Source organism: Notolepis coatsorum (genome assembly GCF_963971535.1).
Source record: "Notolepis coatsorum genome assembly, chromosome: 20".
NCBI lineage: Eukaryota > Metazoa > Chordata > Actinopteri > Aulopiformes > Paralepididae > Notolepis > Notolepis coatsorum.
In genome coordinates, this window is record NC_140184.1 from 26,895,748 (window position 1) to 26,920,762 (window position 25,015).

The 25,015-nt window shown below is 44.8% G+C and overlaps 1 protein-coding gene across 2 annotated transcripts in view; it reads right to left on the reverse strand.

Moving 5' to 3' along the window:
* The window catches only part of pde8a (phosphodiesterase 8A), a 130,232-nt gene extending 105,544 nt beyond the window's left edge, over positions 1–24,688 (reverse strand). For both annotated transcript variants that reach the window (XM_084337858.1, XM_084337857.1), the window contains exon 1: positions 24,391–24,688. In XM_084337858.1, coding sequence (XP_084193984.1) covers positions 24,391–24,543 — 153 coding nt within the window. In that variant the 5' untranslated portion in view covers positions 24,544–24,688. The remainder of the gene's footprint in view (positions 1–24,390) is intronic.
* Between the last annotated feature and the right edge of the window lie 327 nt (positions 24,689–25,015).

Below are 25,015 nucleotides of genomic sequence, written 5' to 3' on the forward strand. Positions count from 1 at the left end.
CCCTCAACGGACGTCGCCGGACTGCACGCACCTCCAGCCCCTCCGAGCCGTCGACCTACAGCAGTCACCTGCCTAACGTCAACCCAGCCCGCCTCCTGCTATCACGGGACTGTTCGACGGCCATCTCACAACACGGACGTTCGGTGTGAGAGCAGGCCAGCACTTGGGTGTTGCACTCAAGCCAGGTACAGTTAGCGTTCCGAGCGCTGGAACTTTATCGGCGAACATTCTCCTGTTCGAGAGCGTGCCCTTTAAGGGCGAAGAGAATAGATACTTTGAGCCACTGGTACCAGTGACTAGGGGCGCCCCGACGTTTGTTATTTTGGGGAATGCCGGCTTAGATAGGACTTTTGTTTTGATTGTGGGCTCACTGTATTTTTGGTTAAATGTGTTGTGCATTAAAGGTGTGTAGACCGCACGTGTGTGTAATAATAACAAATCCCATTGAATAGCTCGCAGAGCTCGCCAGTTCTCGCTCTCTCTCTCTCTCGCTCTCTCTCTCTCTCTCCCTCTCTCTCCCTCTCTCCCTCTCTCTCTCTCCCTCTCTCTCTCTCTCTCTCCCTCTCTCCCTGGGGACGAGTGTCAAGCATATTAACCCTTCCATGAGTAGGATCTAAGTGCTATATATGCTAAAACATATAAAAGAGAGGCATATAAATGGGATCACTGTGTGCGTGTCCGTTAATGTGTCGTCTTGTTTAACCCCTTCCTTTCGGGTAAGGTATATTATTGTTTAACCCCTTCTTACCCACGGCCTATGCATCATTGGGACAGGTCTCTGCTCGTCAACAAGGAAAGGTACTGCTTTGGGGAAAAAGAATATCATCCATCACTACTGCCACCGGGTGTGGGAGGGTGCGGGAAGTATTAGGGGAAGTGTGGGTGTGTGGGGAATTACTGCGAGTCGCCCTGGAGGGCAAGAAGGACCAGCACACCACCCCTAGGTTAGTAAATCCTAGGCCCCATCCACTCCCTCTGCTAAATCCCAACTCTAATACTCCTACACTACAGTCGGGGACTCAGCCGGACCCAGATCTGATGTGTTCCCACTACCTGGTGACAGTGTACATCTACTCTCATAAAGTAGGGATAATACACCCTTCTACATTTGGAACTTTCTTATCCCATTGTAAAATCGTTAGATCTGTTTTTGCTCCAGTGTTCACAAACATCACCAAAGTAAACAAACCTTTTACACTTTGAGCGCAAGGGGTCGCTATGGGTGTTGGGCCGTTGTGTGCCAGCACTCTGTTCAATGGGAATAAGTTCCGGTCTTTGCAGTGCTAAACCTATATTAAATATTATAGCTATGGATCTAATAACCACGTCGATTGTCAGGGAGTTTCTTCCGGTCAACATGCAAGAAACAGATAATTTTTTCATCCATACATTTCCGTTTTATACCGTGGTGATACGAGTATAGTTTTAGAGTGATCCTGTGTAATCCCAGAAAACTCCAGCAAACAGCGCTTCAATGAATTTCATTCGAAATCGTGCCATTTCTCGCTTGATTATTGAATCAATCTGAAATCAACGCTAGATTATCGGTATTATGTTTCATCATGCATGCACAAAAGGGGGGGGGGGAAAGCCGGCCCTCCGTGCTTTGATCGCAGCCAACGGGACACGGCACACACACACACAGGCTGCGATCGCGGTAGAAAAATCATCGGATCAACGCAAGATTGATAAAATATAGTCCTTACCTCGTCTATGATGTACTGCAAAAAGAATAATCCAATTATCTGATCGCCATTCCAAATATTGATCGTGGTCGTGTGTCCAACGTTATCCACCAAAACACATGAATCCACGGTGCTCGAGTCTCCCCAATCCATGTGTTATAAACGTTACTCATGCCGGAGAAGGACAACCTGGACCGTACTTCTTAGATCGATGCACAGCCCAAACCAGAGGGATTCCAATGATGTGCAATACCGGCCACAAGGCGTTAGGCGGCGGTATTGGCCGTTTGCGATCTCAGAGCCATTCCCAATAATAACATCAGGCTGGATGGATGAATTATGAATGGATATAGCGAATAAAAGAAATAACGATTAATACCCGACTTTTCTCGGGTTTGGCGCTCAAGCGATGGCGAGTTAACCCGCCTTATCTCGGGTCTGGCGTCCAATGTGTTAACAGCCACAATGTAAATAAAATACAATTAAACTCATATTTAGGCCTACTTGTTGTCTAGTGTTAGGCCATGTTTCAAGAGCTCAGTTAATCAACTAGAGAATGAAAACATGTCTCCATTCTTTTGGTGGTGGGTTGGGTAGGGTGGGGTGGGCATCAGGGTATTTGAAGAACAAACCTTTTAGATTCTGTCTTCCAAGATAATCTTCTTAAGAACTTTAGATTTAAACGTTCTCATGATCGTAGAACTGCAAATCATTAGCTTGCTAAATCCTACAGATTGCCAAGATTAGCCAAGCAGAAGGACTCACAGAATATATATTATGAATGTCAAATTGCCTAGATAATCATGATGAATCAAGAAACCATTTTAAATCATGCCCCCAAGAATTGAAATCAAATTGTGATCAAATTGTGAGATTCTCAAAAGATTCCAACCCCTAGTGGTGGGGTTTAAGGAATGTGGATGACAGTCTAGTAGTAGTGTGACTAATGGTAAGAACTTGCCGTGGCGAACCGCGCTGTCAAACCGAGCTCACAGGTTCCAACATTTTTTCCATGATAAACAGAGAGGTTCTACATGAGGTTCTCAGAGCTTCATTTTGGAGCAGGAGTTCCACTCAGGAGGTGAAACTAAACGTGAGTTCCATGAACACTGGAGCTAGCAGTGCTCTCCATTGATGTGACATGTAAATCCCAGCTTTAAATATCACATTACCAATGTGGACTACTGTCAGGACATATAGGTACAACAAGAGCCTCTTCCATGTTTGCTTACTGCGCCACGAGCCAAATGACGTAGGCACCGCTAACGTCATACCATGCCCACACTTCCACAAACCTTCGTGGTTCTTGAATTACAGTGGAAAAATAAACAAGAACCCGTCTCAGAACTTTCAGATGTTCTGAAAGGTTCCTTTAGAGAACATTCCTCAAGTTCCTTTGACAATGGAAAAGCGGCATATGATACTCAGGGCCTTCTCCTGTTTGTTATAGTGTTAGGACACATGATGCAAGTAACCATGTTGCTCAGTATTTCCTGAGAGGGGATTATGTCAGAAGATTGACCATGAGTGCCTGTTCACCTCCAGGGATGGAAAAATGTTTCACAGCAGTGATGCAGTGGTAAAAACAAAAAGGGTATTCTATGACATCCAGGGGCGATTTTACCCCTGGGGCACCAGGGGCATGTGCCCCTGCTTAAATCTCAGGTGCCCCTGAGGTGCCACCCCAGTTTTAAATTTCTTTTTTTTAATATTTTTTTTTATAAAAAAATATAACCCTAACTAACCTTACTGTCATCATGCACTTGTCCTAATATACTAACCTACACTGTAGCACTCAACACTTTGATGTTACTCAGCTGATAAGAGTTGTGCCCTTCCTGATGACTTGTCGTACAGAACTTGTAAGTTGCTTTGGATAAAAGCGTCAGCTAAATGACTAAATGTATGTGCCCCTGCCCATATTGGCACAAGCTGATGCAAATTTAAACCAGTCCGTAGCACTCTGGTTAGTTACACAGGGGACTATAATTCGCCAGCGCGGAAGGATACATAACCTCTCAAGTTCAACATGGGTTCTTCTGAACCGGTCACAGCTGATGTTGAAATGATTGAAATGATTGCAATTTGGAAGTGCAACGACTGAGAAGCCGGGTGCACTGCAGAATAACTTCAAGAAGACAAACTTACCTGACTGCTTTCATGTTCAACCCAGATTCGGCTCAAACAAGGGACTAAACACGTTTCACAATTATGCCACATTAATGTGGAACGCCCTACCCACAGCTGTAAAAAAATGTGAATCCCACCTTCAAAACCGCTCTCAAAAGACAAAGAGGACCTACGGGAGGCTGCAATTTGAAACTGGCCCCTGTAAATGTCCAAATCCCCCCTCCCACCCACCCACCCCCTCCTAAATAATGTACAGTTTCCTCCCCCTCATATGTATATATTTTCTGTTAGGATCTCTGTTTAACAGTACTGTATATTTGCATATCTTGTATGTCACAAATGTAACAGTACTGTATATATGTATGTCATGTATGTCATAAATGTCATGATATATATCTGTATATCTGTATGTTGTCGTGTATGTCATAAATGTCATTATGAATTGAAAATGGGGGACCCTGATGTAAACAAGACGAAAGTCTTTCTCTGGTCTGCCTCCCCTTAACACATTGAGTGCCAGCAATGTCATATCTCGTTTTATTAGCCCCCCCACTGAGTGCTGACGACGATTATTATCGTTTATTTTTTTTATTAGCGGTCTGAATTCATATTTCATCAACCGAGTCTCCCGTTGGTACACCAGCCCCTACAGGAGCTCAGATTGGAAAAAAGCCTATTGTCTATCCCTGTGTAACTGCAGATCAGTCGCTTAGACTGACCTGGGATCTGTAGATCTGTAGAGGTGGAGCCAACTGGCTCCTTGTGCTGGCGAGCAGTCTGCTCAAGAGGGATCTGATCACGGGACGGAAATCAGCCTGGAATATATATTTACAGCAGCCAATAATCAATCAATAAGCGTGATCGATATTTGGAATGGCGATCAGGAATTGGAATAATCTTTTTGGAGAACATCTGATCTAAGGTAAGGAGTCTATGTTACCAGTCTTGGGGTAATCGGAGCTGTATTCGCTGAGATAACGGCGTGTCCCCTATGTGTGATGTGGCTGTTTGGCTGCGATCGCTGATGAGGAAATAAGAGAATCGATTTTTCAGCTTGCGTCTATAGCGTGCATACGTACACATATACTATCGATAATCTAGCGTTTATTTGAAAACTATTCATAAATAGGCCGAAAAATTACAATGTTTTTGTGTATTCTAGAATATTCCAGTAAATGTCTTTTATCACGGAATCTTTATATTTTCCTTGAAAACAAGGGCTTTTCAAAATGCTATAAAACGAAAATGAACCGATAAAAAAACAATCAGTTTCGACAATGTTGACTGCAAACAAGTCATTGATAAGCGACGGGCAGATTAGACACATAGCCATAATTTAAAACATAGATTAGGCGTTTTTAACGCTAACATTGAAGTGGGTGGCGGCATTCAAGGAGGTTCCGGGGCACCGAGCTCCGGCACGGAAAGTGTTAACAATTGTGTGTATTGAGCCGTACTGTATTGTACCCATTCTGCAATCTGTTAATAAAGTTTTCAATCAATCAATCAAAAAAGGTCAGAGCTGGACATCAAAGAGTCAATTATAGGTTGCTATACATGCCTGTATAGCAATATACAGAAGATATGTATATATGCCTGTATAATTAATAATAATGTATAATGCAAATTTAAACCAGTCCGCGTAGCACTCTGGTTAGTTACACAGGGGACTAACGGAAGTATACATTACGTAAGGTTATTCTATAACCCTAGTTATATGAGTATAGCGAGCGCTCTGCTCTTAGTGGAACTATCCCTTTATCCAATCTAATAATGAATAATTTTCTCCACATGCACACACCCATCCGCCTGGCCACACCCACATCCGCTCCTCTACATAAGCGGGGTCGTGGCCACACCATCAGCTCCTTCCCAAATCTTTCACCACCGAAGGCGAAGACCACGGGGTCCTCAGTGAGTCAGAGCAGAGCGCTTGCTATACTCATAACTAGGGTTATAGAATAACCTTACGTTATATATCATATAGCTTACGCTCTTCTCTTAGTGGAACACAGGAGCTGAGCAGAGCGGAAGCTCGACAAATGTACCCGCTGAGACCCCCCACAACCATCAGAACCGGGGAGGACCCGAGCCCCCTGGACCCCCCTAGAGGAGGACGGGAGGGAATCGGATCAGACTGTGCGAAGAGGGTTTAGCACCTCAAAACGCACAGGGTGAGTAGACCGTGGGACTTACCTTCACTCAGAAGGACCTGCGACCACTCAGGCGCGCATCCCACATGCCATCAGGGAACGGACGGGAAGCAAAACACCTCCGTCACAGCCCCCAACATCACAGGGTCAAAGGTCAAGAACCCAACCCGTGGCAAGGCCGTAGCAGCAGAGCGCGGAGGCGGTCCCAGCCCTAGGAACAACCTGAGGGCCAGGACCCCCCGAAAAAAGGGGGCCCGGTGAGGCCAACAATGCCTCAGCATCGGGACCCCACCAGACGGTCACTGGTGACACCACCCCCCACATCGCCAGCGTATCGGACAGGGCCCAAATCAAGAGCAGGCCCTTCCACCCTTGGCACGCCGCTCTGAAGCACTCCACAAGAGGCTACACCCCCATAACACTGTGGGGCCAGTCGGCGTGCCGGGGAGACAACCCCCAAGGAGGTTGATCTCTCAATCCAGGCAACAGGCCCCAAGAGCATAACTCGACCTGCGCCCGGAGCACTGTGGACTAGACAGGCGCCTAAAGGGTTAACCCAGGCCAACAGGTCGACGAGAACGAGTTCGGAACGGGGCCCGGCGGACCGGGACCTACACAGGGATGCCTAGAGGGGTTAACAAAAAAAAACTCCTTGACAGCCCCCTCCCATCCCCGCCCAGCAGGGGGAGGGAGGGGTGAAAACAAATGGAGAAGGACCAGGCCCCCTAACACAGCGCAAGGTACAACACAGTATGGACCAAGCACGTCACTGTGAAGGGCAACTCGTAGTGGCATACACATGACACACACATCCATGATATCAATCCCTGCGACGCCCAGGCCGACCCGGCATTTTCCCCCCAAAAAAGCACAAAGTCCTTCGGGGTACCAGAACAGTAGATCTGCGCCCCGGCGGACAACGGGTTAACTGACCTGGTCCGGCGCGACCAGAACGAGTCCCGCGTCCTAGTCACGCCGCCATCCCCAGTCCTAAGAGGATCCAAAACATCACAGAGGGCGCCACCAAGATGGTCAGCACGCGAATGCACTGCTCCTGGTGGCCCACCCCACGGGCGTGAGACCCCTCCGCCCATGTATTGATCTACCCCGCCATCTCCCCCCGGAGATGTACGTGAGCCGTCGAGTCTAACCTAGTACACTGGCGCTCAGTAGAGATAAAAAAATCTCCTTCCCAGCCGCCCGCATAAAAAACGCTGTTTCTATAAAATGGGCAACCAAGGCACGCCAGCCCATAACGTGGTTTCACATCGAAAGCACCCAGGGCCAGCGCTATGTACACGTCGAGACCCAAAAAACACATCAATGGTGAATTCTAATAAGAAAACCAGACAACGTTCCCTCCATGCTGTCTGGGACGAGCAGCAGGAAGCCGGTCAATAAGACACAGATATGGGTCTCATACGACGCGTCTGAGGGTAAACCCTGTCAATACCGCTCTGTACACAAGAGGGAAAGACAGAGAATCCCCCAGAGAGACCTCTACGTGAGTAACAATTGAAAAAGATATATGTAATTATTGAGCCAAGTGACCAAAGGCCCAATACACATTTCAATAGAGCGCAGAGCAGAAAACAAACCGTTCTCAATGCATCGCATCACCCAACCTTGACAATGACAGTGGTCCGTAGTACGGAGCCTGAAAAAACTCACGGAAGTCTCATGGCCAATAGAACCGCGCCCAGTGACGTATTCCATGGCCGGGGAAATCCTGTGACCCACTTATCCTAATATGGCGTGGGACCAGGGAACCCCCCCCCCCCCCCTACCCCCCTTTCCCCTCCCTGTGATGCGCTGACCCCACAGCTCGACCGGGAGACCGACGTATAGGAGGTCCAACCCCCTGGCCAATCAGTAAAAAGGGGGGAGGGGTTTATCAGTTCACCCCCTATGACCCCACACCCCGGAAACGATGCAATAACAAGCAGCGCATGACACCAGTTGTCTAGCATGTTACATGAAAAGTGCATATACCTGCTAGGGTAAAAGCTTTATAGTTTGCACGCCAGCCACAGACGATAAACTCGTTTGTGTAAAAAAAACTGGCTTTTATACAAGGCTTAGGCTCATGTGCGAAAAGATTCGCCACCCGCATTTTTACACCTTTACCAAGTAAAGAAAAAACAACAGACGTTAAAGAGAGGGTCCAAAGACCTCGGTACAATAGCTACATGTGTGACCACTTCTGTAGGCTCAACCTAGTTATGGACTCGTTGCCACGTTTCCTAAACGTAACATGAATACACACAACCCCCTCAGATAATAAAAAAGCTAAAGTTCACTCTTACTACTGCAAGAAGAACGCCGTCTTTTATAGGGTTGCCACCCGTCCCTTAAAATACGGAATCGTCCCGTAATTGGAAACTAAAAGACGCGTTCCGTATTGAACTGATACGGGACGCCCTTTGTCCCGTATTTTAAGGTTGCCAGTTTAGTGAGAGAAATGAGCCAGCCGACCTACAAAAACAAGCAAAAGTGTGTCCAAAAGTTGCGGAAAATAAACAGACATGGCAACTCGGGTATGGTGGGCGTGCGCTCAGCAGCTCACCGACCAATGAGAATTAGCGCTTTCACGTTGCTAGGAAGAGTTCTGTGCCGTTGTGCCAATCAGAGAGTCTGTGCGCTGCGTGATTTATTTTCGAAGTCGCTTTGAAATGATTGTCTACAGCAGACACTACTCCACCGCGTCCTAAAAAGACAAAACGCCTCCAGAAGTACAGACCTGAGTGGGACGAGGCAAACCTCTGGCGTGATAGTCAGTGGAGATGTTTACAAAGCAAACTGTAAAGTATGTAGGTAGGCGTGTGTTTTATGTGGCGCATGGTGGACTGACTGACATCAGACAGCATGCATCAGGAGGAGAACAACATTCCCGAAATATCAGAACGCAAAGGACACAAGCACAGGTTTCACAGTTCTTCATGACTTCATCTCCTGAGATTGATTCGGTATGGGATATTACATCTTATTTATCTGGTTGTGTTTTTAACTAGATGTCAGTATTTCTATTTACCTGCCCTGGCAGCCCGGAGCCTATACTCTTCTTTGCACTTTATTTTTTATTAATCTTTTAATTTGGGTCACACAAGTGTTTCATTGTATTATTGTCCTCTTTGAGTAAAAGTGTTCCCAGGCTTAGTTTTTACAGCACTTTATATGCATACAGTATTATGCTCACGTTGAGGCTATAGTTCAGCCAATTTATTTAAACAATGTTAAATGCAAATAAAGCACTTTAAACTTTAAGTATGACTAAATGCTTTCTTGACTATATATAGTAACTGTTCCAAAATGCATAGATTTATATGTATTTTAGGGGTTTGGGGGGCTAGCTCTTTTTAATATAAATGTCATAGATTGTTTTATTTAGATTTCATAGATTTCTATGCATTTCAGGAGTTTGGGGGGCTGGCTCCCCAAAATAATTAAATAACATAACCCTAACCCTAACCCTAAAACCGAAATTAAAAAAAAAAAAAAGTGACAAAATCCGGCAATTTTTGCCCAAAAAAACGCCCCAAAACCACCCAAAAAAAAATGTCGCGCGCGCTACGCGCACGCTCGATGATAGGTGTCCCTTATTTCTACTGGTCAAAGGTGGCAACCCTAGTCTTTTATGATGAGAGAAGACAAAGTCTTTCGACCGAGTGCTAGCCACAGACCTTGCTAAGCACACATATAATAGCGACCAAAAAACTATTTTCAGAGAAAACTGCCCCACTCCCTATCCCTAAGCAAGCACACAACCCCAACAGTAGGTGAGGGTTTTACATCGTATCCCCAATATATAGTGAATAAACACACGTTTTGTAACAAAAAATTCCCTCACCAGGAGGGACTTTTTATTTAATAACAAAATTATATGTTGGGGGGGGGGGCAAGTAGCGGAGTCACTAGTCACTGGGGAGTCTCCTGGTCACGTCGATCCCTACCATTCCCTCCGGGCGTGGGACGACTGACTGCAGCGGTCACGGCACTCCCTCCACTCCTGGCCTTCTTGGCGGAAGGCCCAGCAGCGGCGGCGGTGATGGTGGCAACAGCCGCAGGCCTCTGCCGGCGTTGCTTCCTCCGGACATCACCGGTGGCACCGGGTCGGGGGAAATGGGGCTGGAGCACGGAGCGCTCCTCCTCCATCTCCCTGCAGGCTGCCGTCATCTGCTGCATGGCCGACCCGAAGAGTCCAGCATCGGAGAGGGGGGCCGTGAGCAGCGGAATCCTCCTCTGGTCCGGCACCCGCGCCTGCTCCAGCCAAAGGTGGCGCTGGATGAGAGTGGCCAGGGCGCGCTCCTTCCCGGCGGCTATCGCCTGCAGCTGGGTTAGGTGCAGGATGGCTCCAGCCGCCTGGGCGTGAAGGTACTGTTGATGGTCATCTAGTACCGTCCCGCCCGCCATCAGCCCCGACATGTAGCGCGCCAGCTGCGCGATGTTGGAGGTCGCAGCCAGGCTTTGTGTCGAGGCGATGTACACCTGGTACACGACGCCAACTGCCTAGCCGACTTCCCCTGGGGAACCGGCTTTCTTAACGGCTCCCACACCATTTCAGGGCAAAGTATGGCTGCCATCGGGCTATCAAGCCGAGGCACCCCGTCCTTTAGCCCCTGGACCAAACCCACCTCCCGCGTGACTGGCACGTAGGTGGGGGTAAGGCCAACGATGCAGGATATTACCTGTCCCTGTGCCACGTAAGCCTCCATTGCTGGGAAGAATGGGCAGACAACGCCTGTCTCTCTCACAGGACGACGTTGCCAGAGATGACCTATCATGTCATCAGGAACAGGTGCCGGCAGTTTACGCCACGCCATTAGCGGCTGCCGCCATGAGCTCGGGGAACAAGGCAAGCAACTCCCCTTGCATACCTTCTTCCACGTCACTCGCGTCCCTCGCGTACGGGAGGCTGCACCGGGCGCCATCGTCCGACGCGGCAGATAGCTGGGTATCTCGTCTCGGGGGTGGAGGTTTTAACCCAGTCCCAGAGTACAAGGAACCCCAGGGAGATGTAGCACTCCCTGCCACTCCCTGAGGGGGAGAGTGACACGTCTCCGCTGGGCCTTCGAACAAGAGAGCTCCCGACCCCTCTTCGAACAAGAGAGCTCCCAGTTCCCATCGGAAATGGAGAAGAGGCGAGAGAACTCTCGCTCGGCTCCAGCACAACACTAAAACCAGGCCGTTCACCCCCGCTGCTCGCCGTCTTACGACGAGAGCGAGCCGAGGCGAAGAGTCTGCGACGCAAATCCTCGGCCACCAGAGGAACTGTCGGCCTTTCGGCCGACTGTCCCCTGGCGGGGGAACCAGGGCCGGAACCCGGACACCTCACAGGAGATCGGGGCTCAACGGCCCCTCGGCGAAGCACACTCTCCTCTGGGCGCCACCCAGGCGCACCTGGCTGCCACGACCGTGGAACCAGAGACGCCCCATGACGCACAGAGGACGCCGCGATAGTGAAGCTCTGGTGGAGGGTAGCGTTGTAACCGTCTAGACCAGGGGTCTCAAACTCGCGGCCAATTGCGGCCCGAGGGATGATATTTTGCGACCCCCTACTTGACATCAAAGTTTAGTGTTAATGCGGCCCGCACGCAACTGTTTGCCGAGTCGTTGCGCGAGAGTTGGACGTTTTATTTATTTTATCACTTGTAGGCTACCATAGCGCAGGCTCATGACAGCAACGTTATGTTAGTGACTTGGTTGAAACGTGATTCCGGAGTGATATCAAGTAAAGTGGAAGGCAAATGCATCCTTGCTATCTCCTCTGACTGCGAGCAGTGCTCTGCATGTCCGGCTGCACTGCCACTGTCTGTGTCTGTGTCTGTGTACGGGTCTGGTCCAATCACATTCAGCATCCCGTTAGCGTTTTCCCCCCTCACCCACAGTCTGCGAATCAGATGCAGAGTAGGGGAGTAGGGCGGGTCTTCACGGAATGCAAGTCATCTCTCTCTTTCAGTCCGAGTCAGTTGACAGCGCATCTACAGTAAACTCGCTCCAAGTTTTATCTCTGTGAGATAAATGTAGCTACTAGCCTAGTTTCGCCAGCAGGCAGCCAGCAGAAAAATATGGCATTTTCAAAGATAGTCAGTAAAAGAAAAGTCGACTGCAATTCAAAGGTGAATGGACTGAAAAATATGCATTCATCCTGAGTCCCAGCACCAAACCAATGTGACTATATGCCAAGAAATGGTAGCTCTTGTGAAGGGTGGCAATTTGAAAATAATGTATGACTGAGTGATGGAGACCATGTTTGAAGGCAAACAAAAGCAAATCCCCCTCAGATCGCACAGCAACCAGAATAACTGAAATACTGGCTGGTGATTTGATTAAACAGCTTTGTGATGCATAGTGCATTTCCATAGCTGTGGATGAGTCCACTGACACCACTGAGAAGCCTATGTTCTGAAGAACCATTCATGTTCTGAAGAACTGTTCATGTTCTGAAATGTTATTGCTAAGGATTGAGAAGATTGGATCAGTTGTACTTTTTTTTGAATACTTGAAACCCTTTTTTTGTGGAATATTTGATGCGGCCCAGCCTCACCCAGACTCTACCTCCAGCGGCCCCCAGGTAAATTGAGTTTGAGACCCCTGATCTAAACCCTCCGACGGTGAAGACATTATCTCTTTGCTTTTTCTGAAATTTGCGAGAGAGAAAAAACAAAGATACAATGTCAACGTAGCTCCTTTCCAACAACTATTTTGGCACTAAACTCTAAAGTGGTGTGTTACAGACACTTTTTCGGTGGTGAAAATAGGGAAGGAGCTGATGGTGTGGCCACGACCCCGCTTATGTAGAGGAGCGGATGTGGGTGTGGCCAGGCGGATGGGTGTGTGCATGTGGAGAAAATTATTCATTATTAGATTGGATAAAGGGATAGTTCCACTAAGAGCAGAGTGTAAGCTATACGATATATAACCTCACTTTTTTTTGTATCTACTTTTTCTCCTCCTTTTTCTGTGATTTTTCTCCCCATCCCAATTTACCTCTCGTGCCAATTCTCCCTCCCCTGTCCTGATTGTTGCTCGCATATGCCCCCCACTGGCCGGTTGTAAGGAGGATAGAAGCCTTGCATCACATGTCCCCTCCGATACATGTGGAGGCAGCCTGTCACACCTTTTCACCTGCCAGCGCGGACTCTCATTTGGCGAGGAGTAACGTGTAGGAGGCTCACACTGCCCCCGCCATTTTCCTGACTTTGCTGTGCAGGCGCCCCAACCGACCTGTAGGAGTCGCTGTTCACAACGATCAGACTACCACCCTTCGACTTCCACCCGCTAACTCTGCCAATTGAGTTAGTATGACGGCCGGCCCAAGCCGGAGGCAACGCCGACAGCCGGATTCGAACCTGGTGTCTCTTGCGTTGGTGACAAGCGCAATGTCCGCTGCGCCACCCAGCCTCCCTGGATACATAACCTCTCAAGTTCAATGTGGGTTCTTCTGAACCGACCAGTCACAGCTGATGGCGAAATTATTGACAACCATTGTAGCCAAGGAGCTCATTTTAACTGCTTCAGAAGCAACCCTTGACAACTCGAGCGCTGATTGCAAGTGCAACGACAGACAGAGAAGGGTGTGCACTCAGACTGCAGAAGAACAACTTCATCAAGAAGACAAATTTTGTTAATTTACCTCACTGGAGTCACTGCTTTTAAGTTTTATGGTAAGTTGAACAATGTTCTGACACACTTGAAACCTTGATATTGAAATGTTTGCAATTGGTATTTTTAATTCGTGTCCAAAATAAATATGTGCAACACGATAGCATCATGCCTGTAATAATATTCAAAATATGGTTTTAGCTTCAACATTTTTGTTTTGACAAACAAGTTCTGACGTTGTGTACAATGCTCTGACACACTTGAATCCTGATATTGAAATGTTTGCAATTGGTATTTAAAATATTTTATTCTGAAAAGTGATCTGCTAATGAGTGGTCATTTATGTTAATACTTGGAGAAGTAAATAGTTGTCCGACAGCAGTGGAGGCAATACAATATTATTTATGAACCAATGTATGTACCTTGCATTCATGCAAATACTTGAATCCCTTTCATGTCATGGGGCAACTTGATAATTGAGTCAGAAAACACTTGTTTAAAATACTTTTTGTTTGATTTGTAACCAGTTGTATAAATGTAAATAAGCACAGCACTGGAGGCAATACAATATTTGAAACAATGCATGTACCTTTCACTCACATGCAAATACTTTAATTAATATGAATGAATAATTTTATGCCATGGCCCATGGGGCAACTTGATAGAGTGATACAATTAATTGAGTTTATTATTAATTGAATTTATTGAGTGATAAAAGACTTTAAAATACTTCTACAGCACTACAATGGCTAATGTGTTTTAGGTTGGTTAATAGTAGACAGCCCTTGGGTGAACAATTATTGTTGTAATTAGGAATGTCTTTTGTAATGCCTGGGAATATAATAACATTTTTATATTCCGTTTTAATTTTATTTATTCTATTTTATCTCTATTGTCTTGTCATTATTGTAATAAGTTACTGTCCTGTGATGTCTTATGTATTATTTATTATTATTATTGTGTTGCGTCTTTCATGTGAAAAAAAAGAGACTTGTACAGCAGTGGTGCCAATAAAATATGAACCCCAATGGCTGAAAAGAGTTGTCTGATCTGCTATTGGTAAAATAATGTAACCTAATATACATTACTTACCTTTATACCTTACCTGCTACACTTAGGCTACCTGTAAACCCAACTTACTTTATACTTACCAGTCATACTTAAAAGAAAAGAATTTAATAATAATATTGCATGAAAAAAAACATCTTTTTACTTCCGTTTATTTATGTTGTGCCCCTCCATACTAGCTCTTGCCCCCCCTGTGCCCCCTTGTTTAAAAATTCCTAAAATCGCCACTGATGACACCATGTTACGTAGGGCTGCACGATTAATCGGAAATAAATTGCGATCTTGATTCATAGACCTATGGGATCTCATTTCTAAATTATGACGATTAAAAAAATCATCGTTTTATCTTTTTTACTTAACTTTTTTTAAATGATGACGAAAAATAAGAATGGTGTGAGAGAATCGTGATCTCAATTCTTAGAGAGAGAAATCGTGACGCACATTTCCTGGGATATCTGCACATTGCCTGCCAGTAAATTTGAGAGGAAAACGTGCCACACCCACACAAGGATCCTTTAATTACCCTCCTGCGAGTGTGTCCATGGGTGCGTAAAAATACGTGGTGAATTTAATCAGATTAGGACATAAACCCGTCAAGTGTTCATTGTATTAGAGCCATATTAACAGAATACTGGCCTCAAAAATCTCACATTTACCTACCTGACAAGGAATGTACATATATCAGGAGGAAATGTGCAAAATGAGATTACCGGTAGATTCAAATGTATCGTCATCGTACAGTACAGTGAAAAGAAGTTGACATCTCCAGAGTGCAAGGTAACAGTAAAGTGCATAACATTAAACAGGACAGGTGTGTAATATGCAGTGTATATATATTACACACCATGTTCCCACATTTACTGTGACATACTGTATGTGCTCTTTTCCAGAAAACCATCATTTTGGTTTTATTTCTTCAAAATGCCCCTATTCTATGTAATTTGCATCAATCCAATACCAGTATCATCTCTATTGTGTACTATGAATTTATATACATTTACAAAAGGTGGGTAAACTAGGTTTAGGTGGCGTTACCATACTACATTACATGTTGTAACTGTGTGAGTAAGCGACTCCACCATGTGTTAAAGGAACATGCCAACTTTTTGGGAAATTTGCGTATTTGCCATCTACCCTGGAGTTAGACAAGCAGATACATACCCTTTTCTTCTCTGTGCATGCATTAGGCTTAGGGAACAGCCGCACCGTTAGCCTAGCTTAGCATCATTCACTGGAAGTAGTTGTGCCAGTGTAGCCTAGTTCCCAACAGTCACCTAATACACTCCAAATATAACTCCAAAACGTAAACATGTTGTGACCTGTGTATTTACCACGTGAAGAAATAAAAAAAAATTAATTTGACATTTTCGTTTTCTAAGCAGACAATTTTGTTGCCGAACCACTGCTACCTGGGCGCAGTGATTTCATCACCTCAAAAGCAACTAGGCTACACTGGCACACCTACTTCCAGTGAATGACGCTAAGCTACAGTAGGCTAACAGTGCGGCTGTTCCCTAAGCCCAATGCATGCACAGAGAAGAAAAGGGTATGTATAGCTTGTCTAACTCCAGGTAGATGGCAAATAAGCTAATTTCCCCAAAAGTTGCTGTGTTCCTTTAATGCACATCAAGTGAGCGGGGCAAAGAGCAAGTAGGATGGTGTTACTCTCCAGATGTTGGCCTTAGGGTCGTTCCTGCGAGGGGTTACAGTAAAGTGGATTCTAGGTTTGTTGTTCTGAGGCAGCTACTTGACTTTCCTAAGTGGGACCGTGTGAGTCAAGGCCAGATAAATGCCACGGTGTTTAGCCGAATTCTCACACTGTCTGTTTGTCCCTGCAACCCATGGCGAGAAATGCACTTCCCAGACTAACACCACGATCACAAGACCTTGTGCTTTGAGCCTCATCATAGCCGGAGCAGTGCAGATGGTAACGTATCCGTGACACCAGGGATTATCATTTTTACTCCGATTTCCTATTTCAATATTTGGGAACAAGATGCTTGTATTCGGCAAAAGTGTAGGGATTCTGCTAAGCAATTTTCTGTAGTTTATTGAACATTTTTGGTGGATAAATCATACCAAACTAATTGTTATTGTTATTTAATATACAAAATGTTTAAAGTGTTAAAAACACATGTGGAGGGTAGGTAAACAAGGTAAATTATAAATAAAGTATTTATGTTAAAAGTATTTATGTCCCATACAAATAAATAGCCTTAAAATAAGCACCATGTCAGATAAATAAACATGTCAAGGCATGTTCTATTTAATCTATTAGAACAAAAACATGGAACACCACACCAGTGGCACCTATGCCGATAACAATCTATTGGTAAAAGGCTGCTATGGGCCGATAATATTGGCAGACTGATATCTGTCTAGCCCTACTTGACACTGCCTCACATCACATTCCCAGACTCGGGAATTAACAGGAATATAGGAATTGACGGGAATAAATGGAAATATAGGGGTTATTTCCACAGGCTGTATTTCCCATGTCATACTTGAAGTCCCTGGTAAGTCCCTGTATAGTCGCTGGCAATACAGGATGGTTAAGATGGTCAAAAAGGGGGCACCCAAGTGGTGACCCATGTAACGCGCTGCGTCGCGAAGCGGCCGAACCGGGTTCGATTCCCGGACCCAGCGTCCTTTGCCAAATGTCTTCCCCCCGCTCTGTCTCCCGTTCTTCCTCTCTCCCTCTACCGGACTGCCAGGTAGTACAAACAAATAAAAGAATCTACCAAAAACATAATTTAAACAAAAGATGGTCAAAAAGGACAGGAGTCTTAAAGGAACACGCCAACATTATTGGAAGTACGCAAACTATCTACTCCAGAGTCAGACAATAAGATAGATACCAATTAAACATCTTTTCACTTTTTTTTTTTTTTTTTTTATCTTTCTTCCCCTCCTTTTTTTCCCGATTTTTCTCCCATCCCACCCTTCCTGGTTGTTGCGTACTTTCCCCTACTGTTGGTCCGGGAGACCGGAGACTGTCACATGCTTTCCTCCGACGCATGTGCAGCCTGGGGCAGGCCAACCTGGCCGCGCAGGTTCTCACCGGGGAGAGTGTAGCGTGTGGGAGGCCACACTATCTCTCCTCAGTTCCAACCCTCGCTGAGCAGGCGCCCCGACCGAACTGTAGGGGTCGCTGTCCACAACGCCCAGGACCCACCCTTCAGCTTTCCCACCCCCTGATACAGCCAATTGTATCAGTGCGAGAGGCCAGCCAAGCTGATAGCAACGCCGGGAGCTGGATTCGAACAGGCGAATCCTAGTGTCTCCCGGTGTTGGTGACAAACGTAATCTCCGTGCGCCACCTGCCCCCCATCTTTTCACTTTTAATAATTTTCTCTGAATATGTTTATTTTGTTTTGTCGTTGCCGCCATCTTGAGTGTTTCCCCATTAAAATGACCCCAGTGATCCATCTCATTATATAGACTGTCTGGATGCTGGCAATTAACTGTACATGTGATGGAGGAGTGTGAAGGCACGTTGAATGCACAGTGCAAATGAACTGCATTTTCATTAAATGGGGATATTTCAAACAGAACATGACCTACTATTGTCTTTTTATTGAAATTGGTTAAAACTGGCAAAATTCCAGAATTTCCAACCCTTTGCAGCCCTACTATTAAAACCGTCTGAATTGACTGGGAGATGTGATGCAAGTACTGACAGTTTTAATTGAAGATTATTCAATTTTGTAAGCAAGTAAAAGTGTGCGCCTGGAGATGTGCCAATGGTGTGGAGTGTTCCTATTGTGTGTGTGCGTGTGCGTGTGTGTGTGTGTGTAAGGATAGAGAAGCCATTCTCATGTTCCACAATTATAAATACACATTGATCAACCTACAAACCTAATTGTTGACCAATTGTACTTATTTTTGAAAGTGTACTTAGTTATATAAAATATCTGTGGCCTAATAATACACATTTATTAGCAAACTGATAACAGAGGACAAAGGACACAGAGTCATGAATGTGAAGCATGCATGGTGCTATGCCTGTGCCATGCCACTAGAGGCAGAGTGGCTAATTGTGAGCGAATTACCAAATGAATGAATGAGCGAGTCATTGACACTGCCCGGTCAAAATGGTGCATCACAAAAAAGAAAACGACAAAATACCAACCGAATACTCAATTATCCGTTCGGAGCGAGCTTGGGATGATTGACCTTGAGATACTGTGTAGGCTAGTTGGGCAGGATCCCTCATAGTAATAATGTAGTACAGTATAGACTACAGAGAAGGCTGAGGATGGATGACACCTCACACAATAGGGCTTAACCGTCTCCAGTTGAGGGAGATTTGTATGCCATTAGTCTAACTCAATCAGAGGACTAATTCAATCAGGGGCACAGTGTGCATCTGTCACAATGTCGTCTCAATGAGTCCAGTGGTGACATTTGGCCACAAAATTCAGCTTGACAGAGGCCCTCAAATAGCCTGCGGTCTGTCAAACAAATACACACATACTCATGAAAGCTTACACTACCATGCACGTGCGCAAACATGTGCTCACGCACACATTACATTCATAAAATTGTACATTTGCATGTTGTTTGTGCTCATAGGCATGTTATTGTATGTACACACAAATTCTCTCTCTTTTTCTATCCATGTGTGTGTCTGTCTCTCTCTCTCACTCTGGAAATGAACAAATAAAAATGAAGTACAAGCTCTCTCTGTTACATAGTGAAATTCCTAACATTCTCTCTCACTTACTTTCTCATTATCTTATTTATTATTATATATTATTCTCTAGCTCATTAGCTAACTGGCACATTTACATTGATGTGGAAACTGAAGATATTGATTAATGTCCACTGTCCCTGGGTAAAATCTTTATAAATAAACAAAAAAACGTAGTGAATTTAACGAAAATTATCCATCTGAAGTCAACATTGTGTATATTTCACGATTTTGGGGTTAATTATACGGCAGTAGGGATGAGGTTGTTTGTCAGTGCACAAATGGAAATTGGAAATACTAATACTCTATATTATCTACTGATACCAGTATAGGCATTATGAGAGCCAGTGATGAGAGCATTATCATCAAGTCTCCTGCAGAAATTGGATTTTTTGGAATTCGAAGCTTCGGGCCGAGATTCGATTTTAATTCGAAGCTTCGAAATAAAATAAAATGAATTTAAAAAAAATTATTACTTTTTTTTAATATTTTTTTTTCATTTTTTTTTTTATGTTGTGGGACGTGTACAGCACTTTGTTCAACTTTGTCAGTGCTGTAAAGTTTAAACCTTTTTAAATCTTAGACAGACTAAACACTTTGCTTTCATGAAATATTGTAAGCCGTCATTTGAGGCTTTATAAAAGCAGCACAATGAACACAAATCTGTCAGTGCCGAGTCCGACCTCATCTTAAATAACAAACAGCATTGCTTGTTGTAATTAACAAAGAGAGGCAGAGTTGATTTAGCAAAAAAAAAAAAATCATATTATTATTATTATTATTTTTTTTTTTACATAATCAAATTTTATTTTCATATTCGAATCCCATGCCCATCGAACGAAGCTTCGAAGCTTTGAAGTATTTAAGACAGCCCTAGTTTGTACTGTCATCTACAGCTGATATTGTCAGACCGCATTTCAAGACCCTGGAGTCAAGCTGACCTATAGAAAAAGCACCATGTATAAAATGTATGGGTATCAATGAGAAAGTTCTTTCCTCAATTGACCTATCTCAAACCCTGCCCTCTTTGATTTATCCTCCAATCACAACTGTAGCTTCCCTCTGGGAAACAAAGCAATAGTTGTGATTGGAGGATCAAAAAAAGAAGACAGGATTTGAGATGACGGTCAATTCATGAAAAGTTGTCTCTTTGGACACATGATGTGTTTAAATAGAATATTGATCAGGTTATGTGTATGTATTGTATGCTGATATAATGTCTCAACAGGCCACACAACAAGCAGGCCTTCTGTCAACCGTGTATGTCTGCTACAGCCTTCAAAGGCCTCAATATTGACATAAACTGTTCCATAGGATTAGATCACTGAGGACATTCATGATGCGCCGCCGTCAGGCCTTGTCCGTTTCCTGTAGTTCTAATGTAGTCCGTTTCCTGTAGTTCTAATGAGGACTCAACACATGCTGCTTCTAAAGGGGCCTTGCAGTCCGTTTCCTGTAGTTCTAATGAGGACTCAACACATGCTGCTTCTAAAGGGGCCTTGTAGTCCGTTTCCTGTAGTTCTAATGAGGACTCAACACATGCTGCTTCTAAAGGGGCCTTGCAGTCTGTTTCCTGTAGTTCTTCTAATGAGGACTCAACACATGCTGCTTCTAAGGTGGCCTTGTAGTCTGCTTCCTGTAGTTCTAACGAGGACTCAACACATGCTGCTTCCTGCTTCTAAAGGGGTCTTGCAGTCTGTTTCCTGTAGTTCTAATGAGGACTCAACACATGCTGCTTCTAAAGGGGCCTTGTAGTCTGCTTCCTGTAGTTCTAATGAGGACTCAACACATGCTGCTTCTAAAGGGGCCTTGTAGTCTGCTTCCTGTAGTTCTAATGAGGACTCAACACATGCTGCTTCCTGCTTCTAAAGGGGTCTTGCAGTCTGTTTCCTGTAGTTCTAATGAAGACTCAACACATGCTGCTTCTAAAGGGGCCTTGTAGTCTGCTTCCTGTAGTTCTAATGAGGACTCAACACATGCTGCTTCTAAAGGGGCCTTGTAGTCTGTTTCCTGTAGTTCTAATGAGGACTCAACATGCTGCTTCTAAAGGGGCCTTGCGCGGTAAAGCAGGGATGGGGCCTTGCTGATACTGATTCAGTATAGGTTTCGCTGATATATAGAGTACAGACACTAACCATTACTTTTCTATAACAGTGTAAACTTAGACCAATAGTTTGATGTAACTGGACTAATATAAATCATAATTAGAGAGATCTAACATCTTTCCATGTGTTTTTCTTTTTTTTTTTACAAACTGAAACCCTGTTTTAGCCTGGTATTGGCCGATGCCAGTATTAGTATGTAATGTATCTAATCTATCTACTGTGAATAACTGATAAAGCCTGAGCAGGTGACAGCAGTTACAGAGCAAACAATGGCAAATATTGATTCCCAATTGCAGGCAGATATGGAAATCAGATTTCCCTCCATCACTGGGCAGCTTGAAAATAAATGCACAGCTGTCCATATTGCAGACTTCAAAATGATGATGAAACAAAAACGTCTGATATACCACATACCACTTTAACATAACCTTTAGAGGTCAATTGTTCAAGGTTTGAATGCTCCCAAGCACAAGAACATCGTAATATGTACTTTTACCTTTGATATGTAAGTATTTCTACTGTCTGCAGATATACACTGACTGTCTGCAGATATACTGACTGTCTGCAGATATACACTGACTGTCTGTAGATATACTGACTGTCTGCAGATATACACCGACTGTCTGCAGATATACTGACTGTCTGCAGATATACACCGACTGTCTGCAGATATACTGACTGTCTGCAGATATACACTGACTGTCTGCAGATATACACCGACTGTCTGCAGATATACTGACTGTCTGCAGATATACACCGACTGTCTGCAGATATACTGACTGTCTGCAGATATACACTGACTGTCTGCAGATATACACTGACTGTCTGCAGATATATACTGACTGTCTGCAGATATACTGACTGTCTGCAGATATACACTGACTGTCTGCAGATATACACCGACTGTCTGCAGATATACTGACTGTCTGCAGATATACACTGACTGTCTGCAGATATACTGACTGTCTGCAGATATACACTGACTGTCTGCAGATATACACTGACTGTCTGCAGATATATACTGACTGTCTGCAGATATATACTGACTGTCTGCAGATATACACTGACTGTCTGCAGATCCACTGACTGTCTGCAGATATGTACTGACTGTCTGCAGATCCACTGACTGTCTGCAGATATACACTGACTGTCTGCAGATCCACTGACTGTCTGCAGATATGTACTGACTGTCTGCAGATCCACTGACTGTCTGCAGATATACACTGACTGTCTGCAGATCCACTGACTGTCTGCAGATCTTATACTGACTGTCTGCAGATCCACTGACTGTCTGCAGATATACACTGACTGTCTGCAGATCCACTGACTGTCTGCAGATATAGTGGTGCTCCCTCTCTGATGCGTTACAACCACATCATGTGAATGATTCCAGGGAAAGATGGAATTCTAAAAAGGTTTCTGCTGCTATGCTGCTGTACAATACTTTTATTCTGAAGTAGAAGGATGTTTCACTGCCATTTGTATTGAGTAAAGACTACCCATGCATTGTAAAATAACATTTCATGATGCTGATTATTATTATTACCATTATTATTATTATTATTATAATAATAGTAGTAGTAGTATCATTACTAATAATATTGAAATGTAATATAATAGGCAGTTGACTGGTGTCTGAATGCAATAAAGATCGAGATTGAGGCCTTTGAGATGGAGCATCCCTTTAGAAAATAGAAGGGCCTAACTGGGGATCATGTGCGTTCGTTAGGCATGATGAGTCAACTGAAGAACATATTGTCTTCTAACCTGCGAGTGGCCTAATATGCACTATCCTCACTGTGGCTGTACACTAGAGTCTATGGCGGAGAACACTACCTGCAGGTTAGTGTACAGGCCTTTTGACCCCAAGACCCAACACTGGGTGTGTATCATTGCCAGGGCTTTCACTACTTTTGAAAACATGGCCAATAGCTAATAAAGTTATTTTAAGTATTCATAGACTTTGTTATTAGTCAATGTGAAACGTTTCGGAGACATGGGGATCACAGCTGCCTTGTTGCACAATATGACAACATGAAATACATAAAGGTCTCTCTCATGTCTCGTGTGTACTCTCTCTCCCTCATATCTGACTGAATGTAGGTCTCTCCATCTCATTCTCTCATCTCTGACTGAATGTAGGTCTCTCCATCTCATTCTCTCATCTCTGACTGAGTGTAGGTCTATCTCTCTCATCTCTCGAGGGTGTGTAGGTCAATCTCTCTCTCTCATCTCAGACTGAGTGTAGGTCTATCTCTCTCATTCTCTCATCTCAGACTGGGTGAATCTCTCTCATATCTGACTGAATGTAGGTCTCTCCATCTCATTCTCTCATCTCTGACTGAGTGTAGGTCTATCTCTCTCATCTCTGACTGAGTGTAGGTCTATCTCTCTCATATCTGACTGAGTGTAGGTCTATCTCTCTCGTCTCTCGAGGGTGTGTAGGTCAATCTCTCTCTCTCATCTCAGACTGAGTGTAGGTCTATCTCTCTCATTCTCTCATCTCAGACTGGGTGAATCTCTCTCATATCTGACTGAGTGTAGGTCTATCTCTCTCGTCTCTCGAGGGTGTGTAGGTCAATCTCTCTCTCTCATCTCAGACTGGGTGAATCTCTCTCTCTCTCATCTCAGACTGGGTGAATCTCTCTCTCTCTCATATCTGACTGAGTGTAGGTCTATCTCTCTCGTCTCTCGAGGGTGTGTAGGTCAATCTCTCTCTCTCATCTCAGACTGGGTGAATCTCTCTCTCTCTCATATCTGACTGAGTGTAGGTCTATCTCTCTCGTCTCTCGAGGGTGTAGGTCAATCTCTCTCTCTCATCTCAGACTGGGTGAATCTCTCTCATCTCTGACTGAGTGTAGGTCTATCTCTCTCGTCTCTCGAGGGTGTAGGACCAGGTCAATCTCTCTCTCATGATCATCTCTTGACTGGGTGTGTATACTGTAGGTCCTCACCTTGCAACTGGCGGGTTTTATCGGTAGTCCCGTGGCAGGATGTCCTTGATGCTGAGTGGTGTTGGTCTGCTGGGGTGAGTGGGAATCCTCAGACTCTTTTCCACTGTGGTACACCACCCTGTCAGAGATATGGATACTTGAAGCACAGCCCATGCTTCACACCACTTCAGCCGTTTTTATTTCGCGCAAGTGCTTTACTTGTTACCGACTGTCATTCGTCCTCTATCCTTGTATTCCGGGGTACCCTCTCTCCCTCTCTCTCTCTCTCTCTTTTAAGCCAATTTCGTTGTATATTCGCCAGGCTAATACGGGACGGTTTATCCAGTTCCCCCCCCCTAACACAAAGCATGAATAATATATATATCTTTCACCCCCCCCACCCACCCACCCACCCCCCGACCAGGAAGCCGATTTCCTCTCTCTGTTTTTCACATGAAGTTAATTGAAGATGTTTGATCAAAACACTGTCTTGTCCTCGCAAACATGAACACCGTTGTTGTTATTCCTCACTTCGGCTGTTTCAAATTCCATTGAACGATTTATCCCTCACTCCGCTCCTGATCGCCTTCGTACCACATCATCATTTTTCAACTTTGCTGTTATCAAGTATAGGCCAACAACGTCC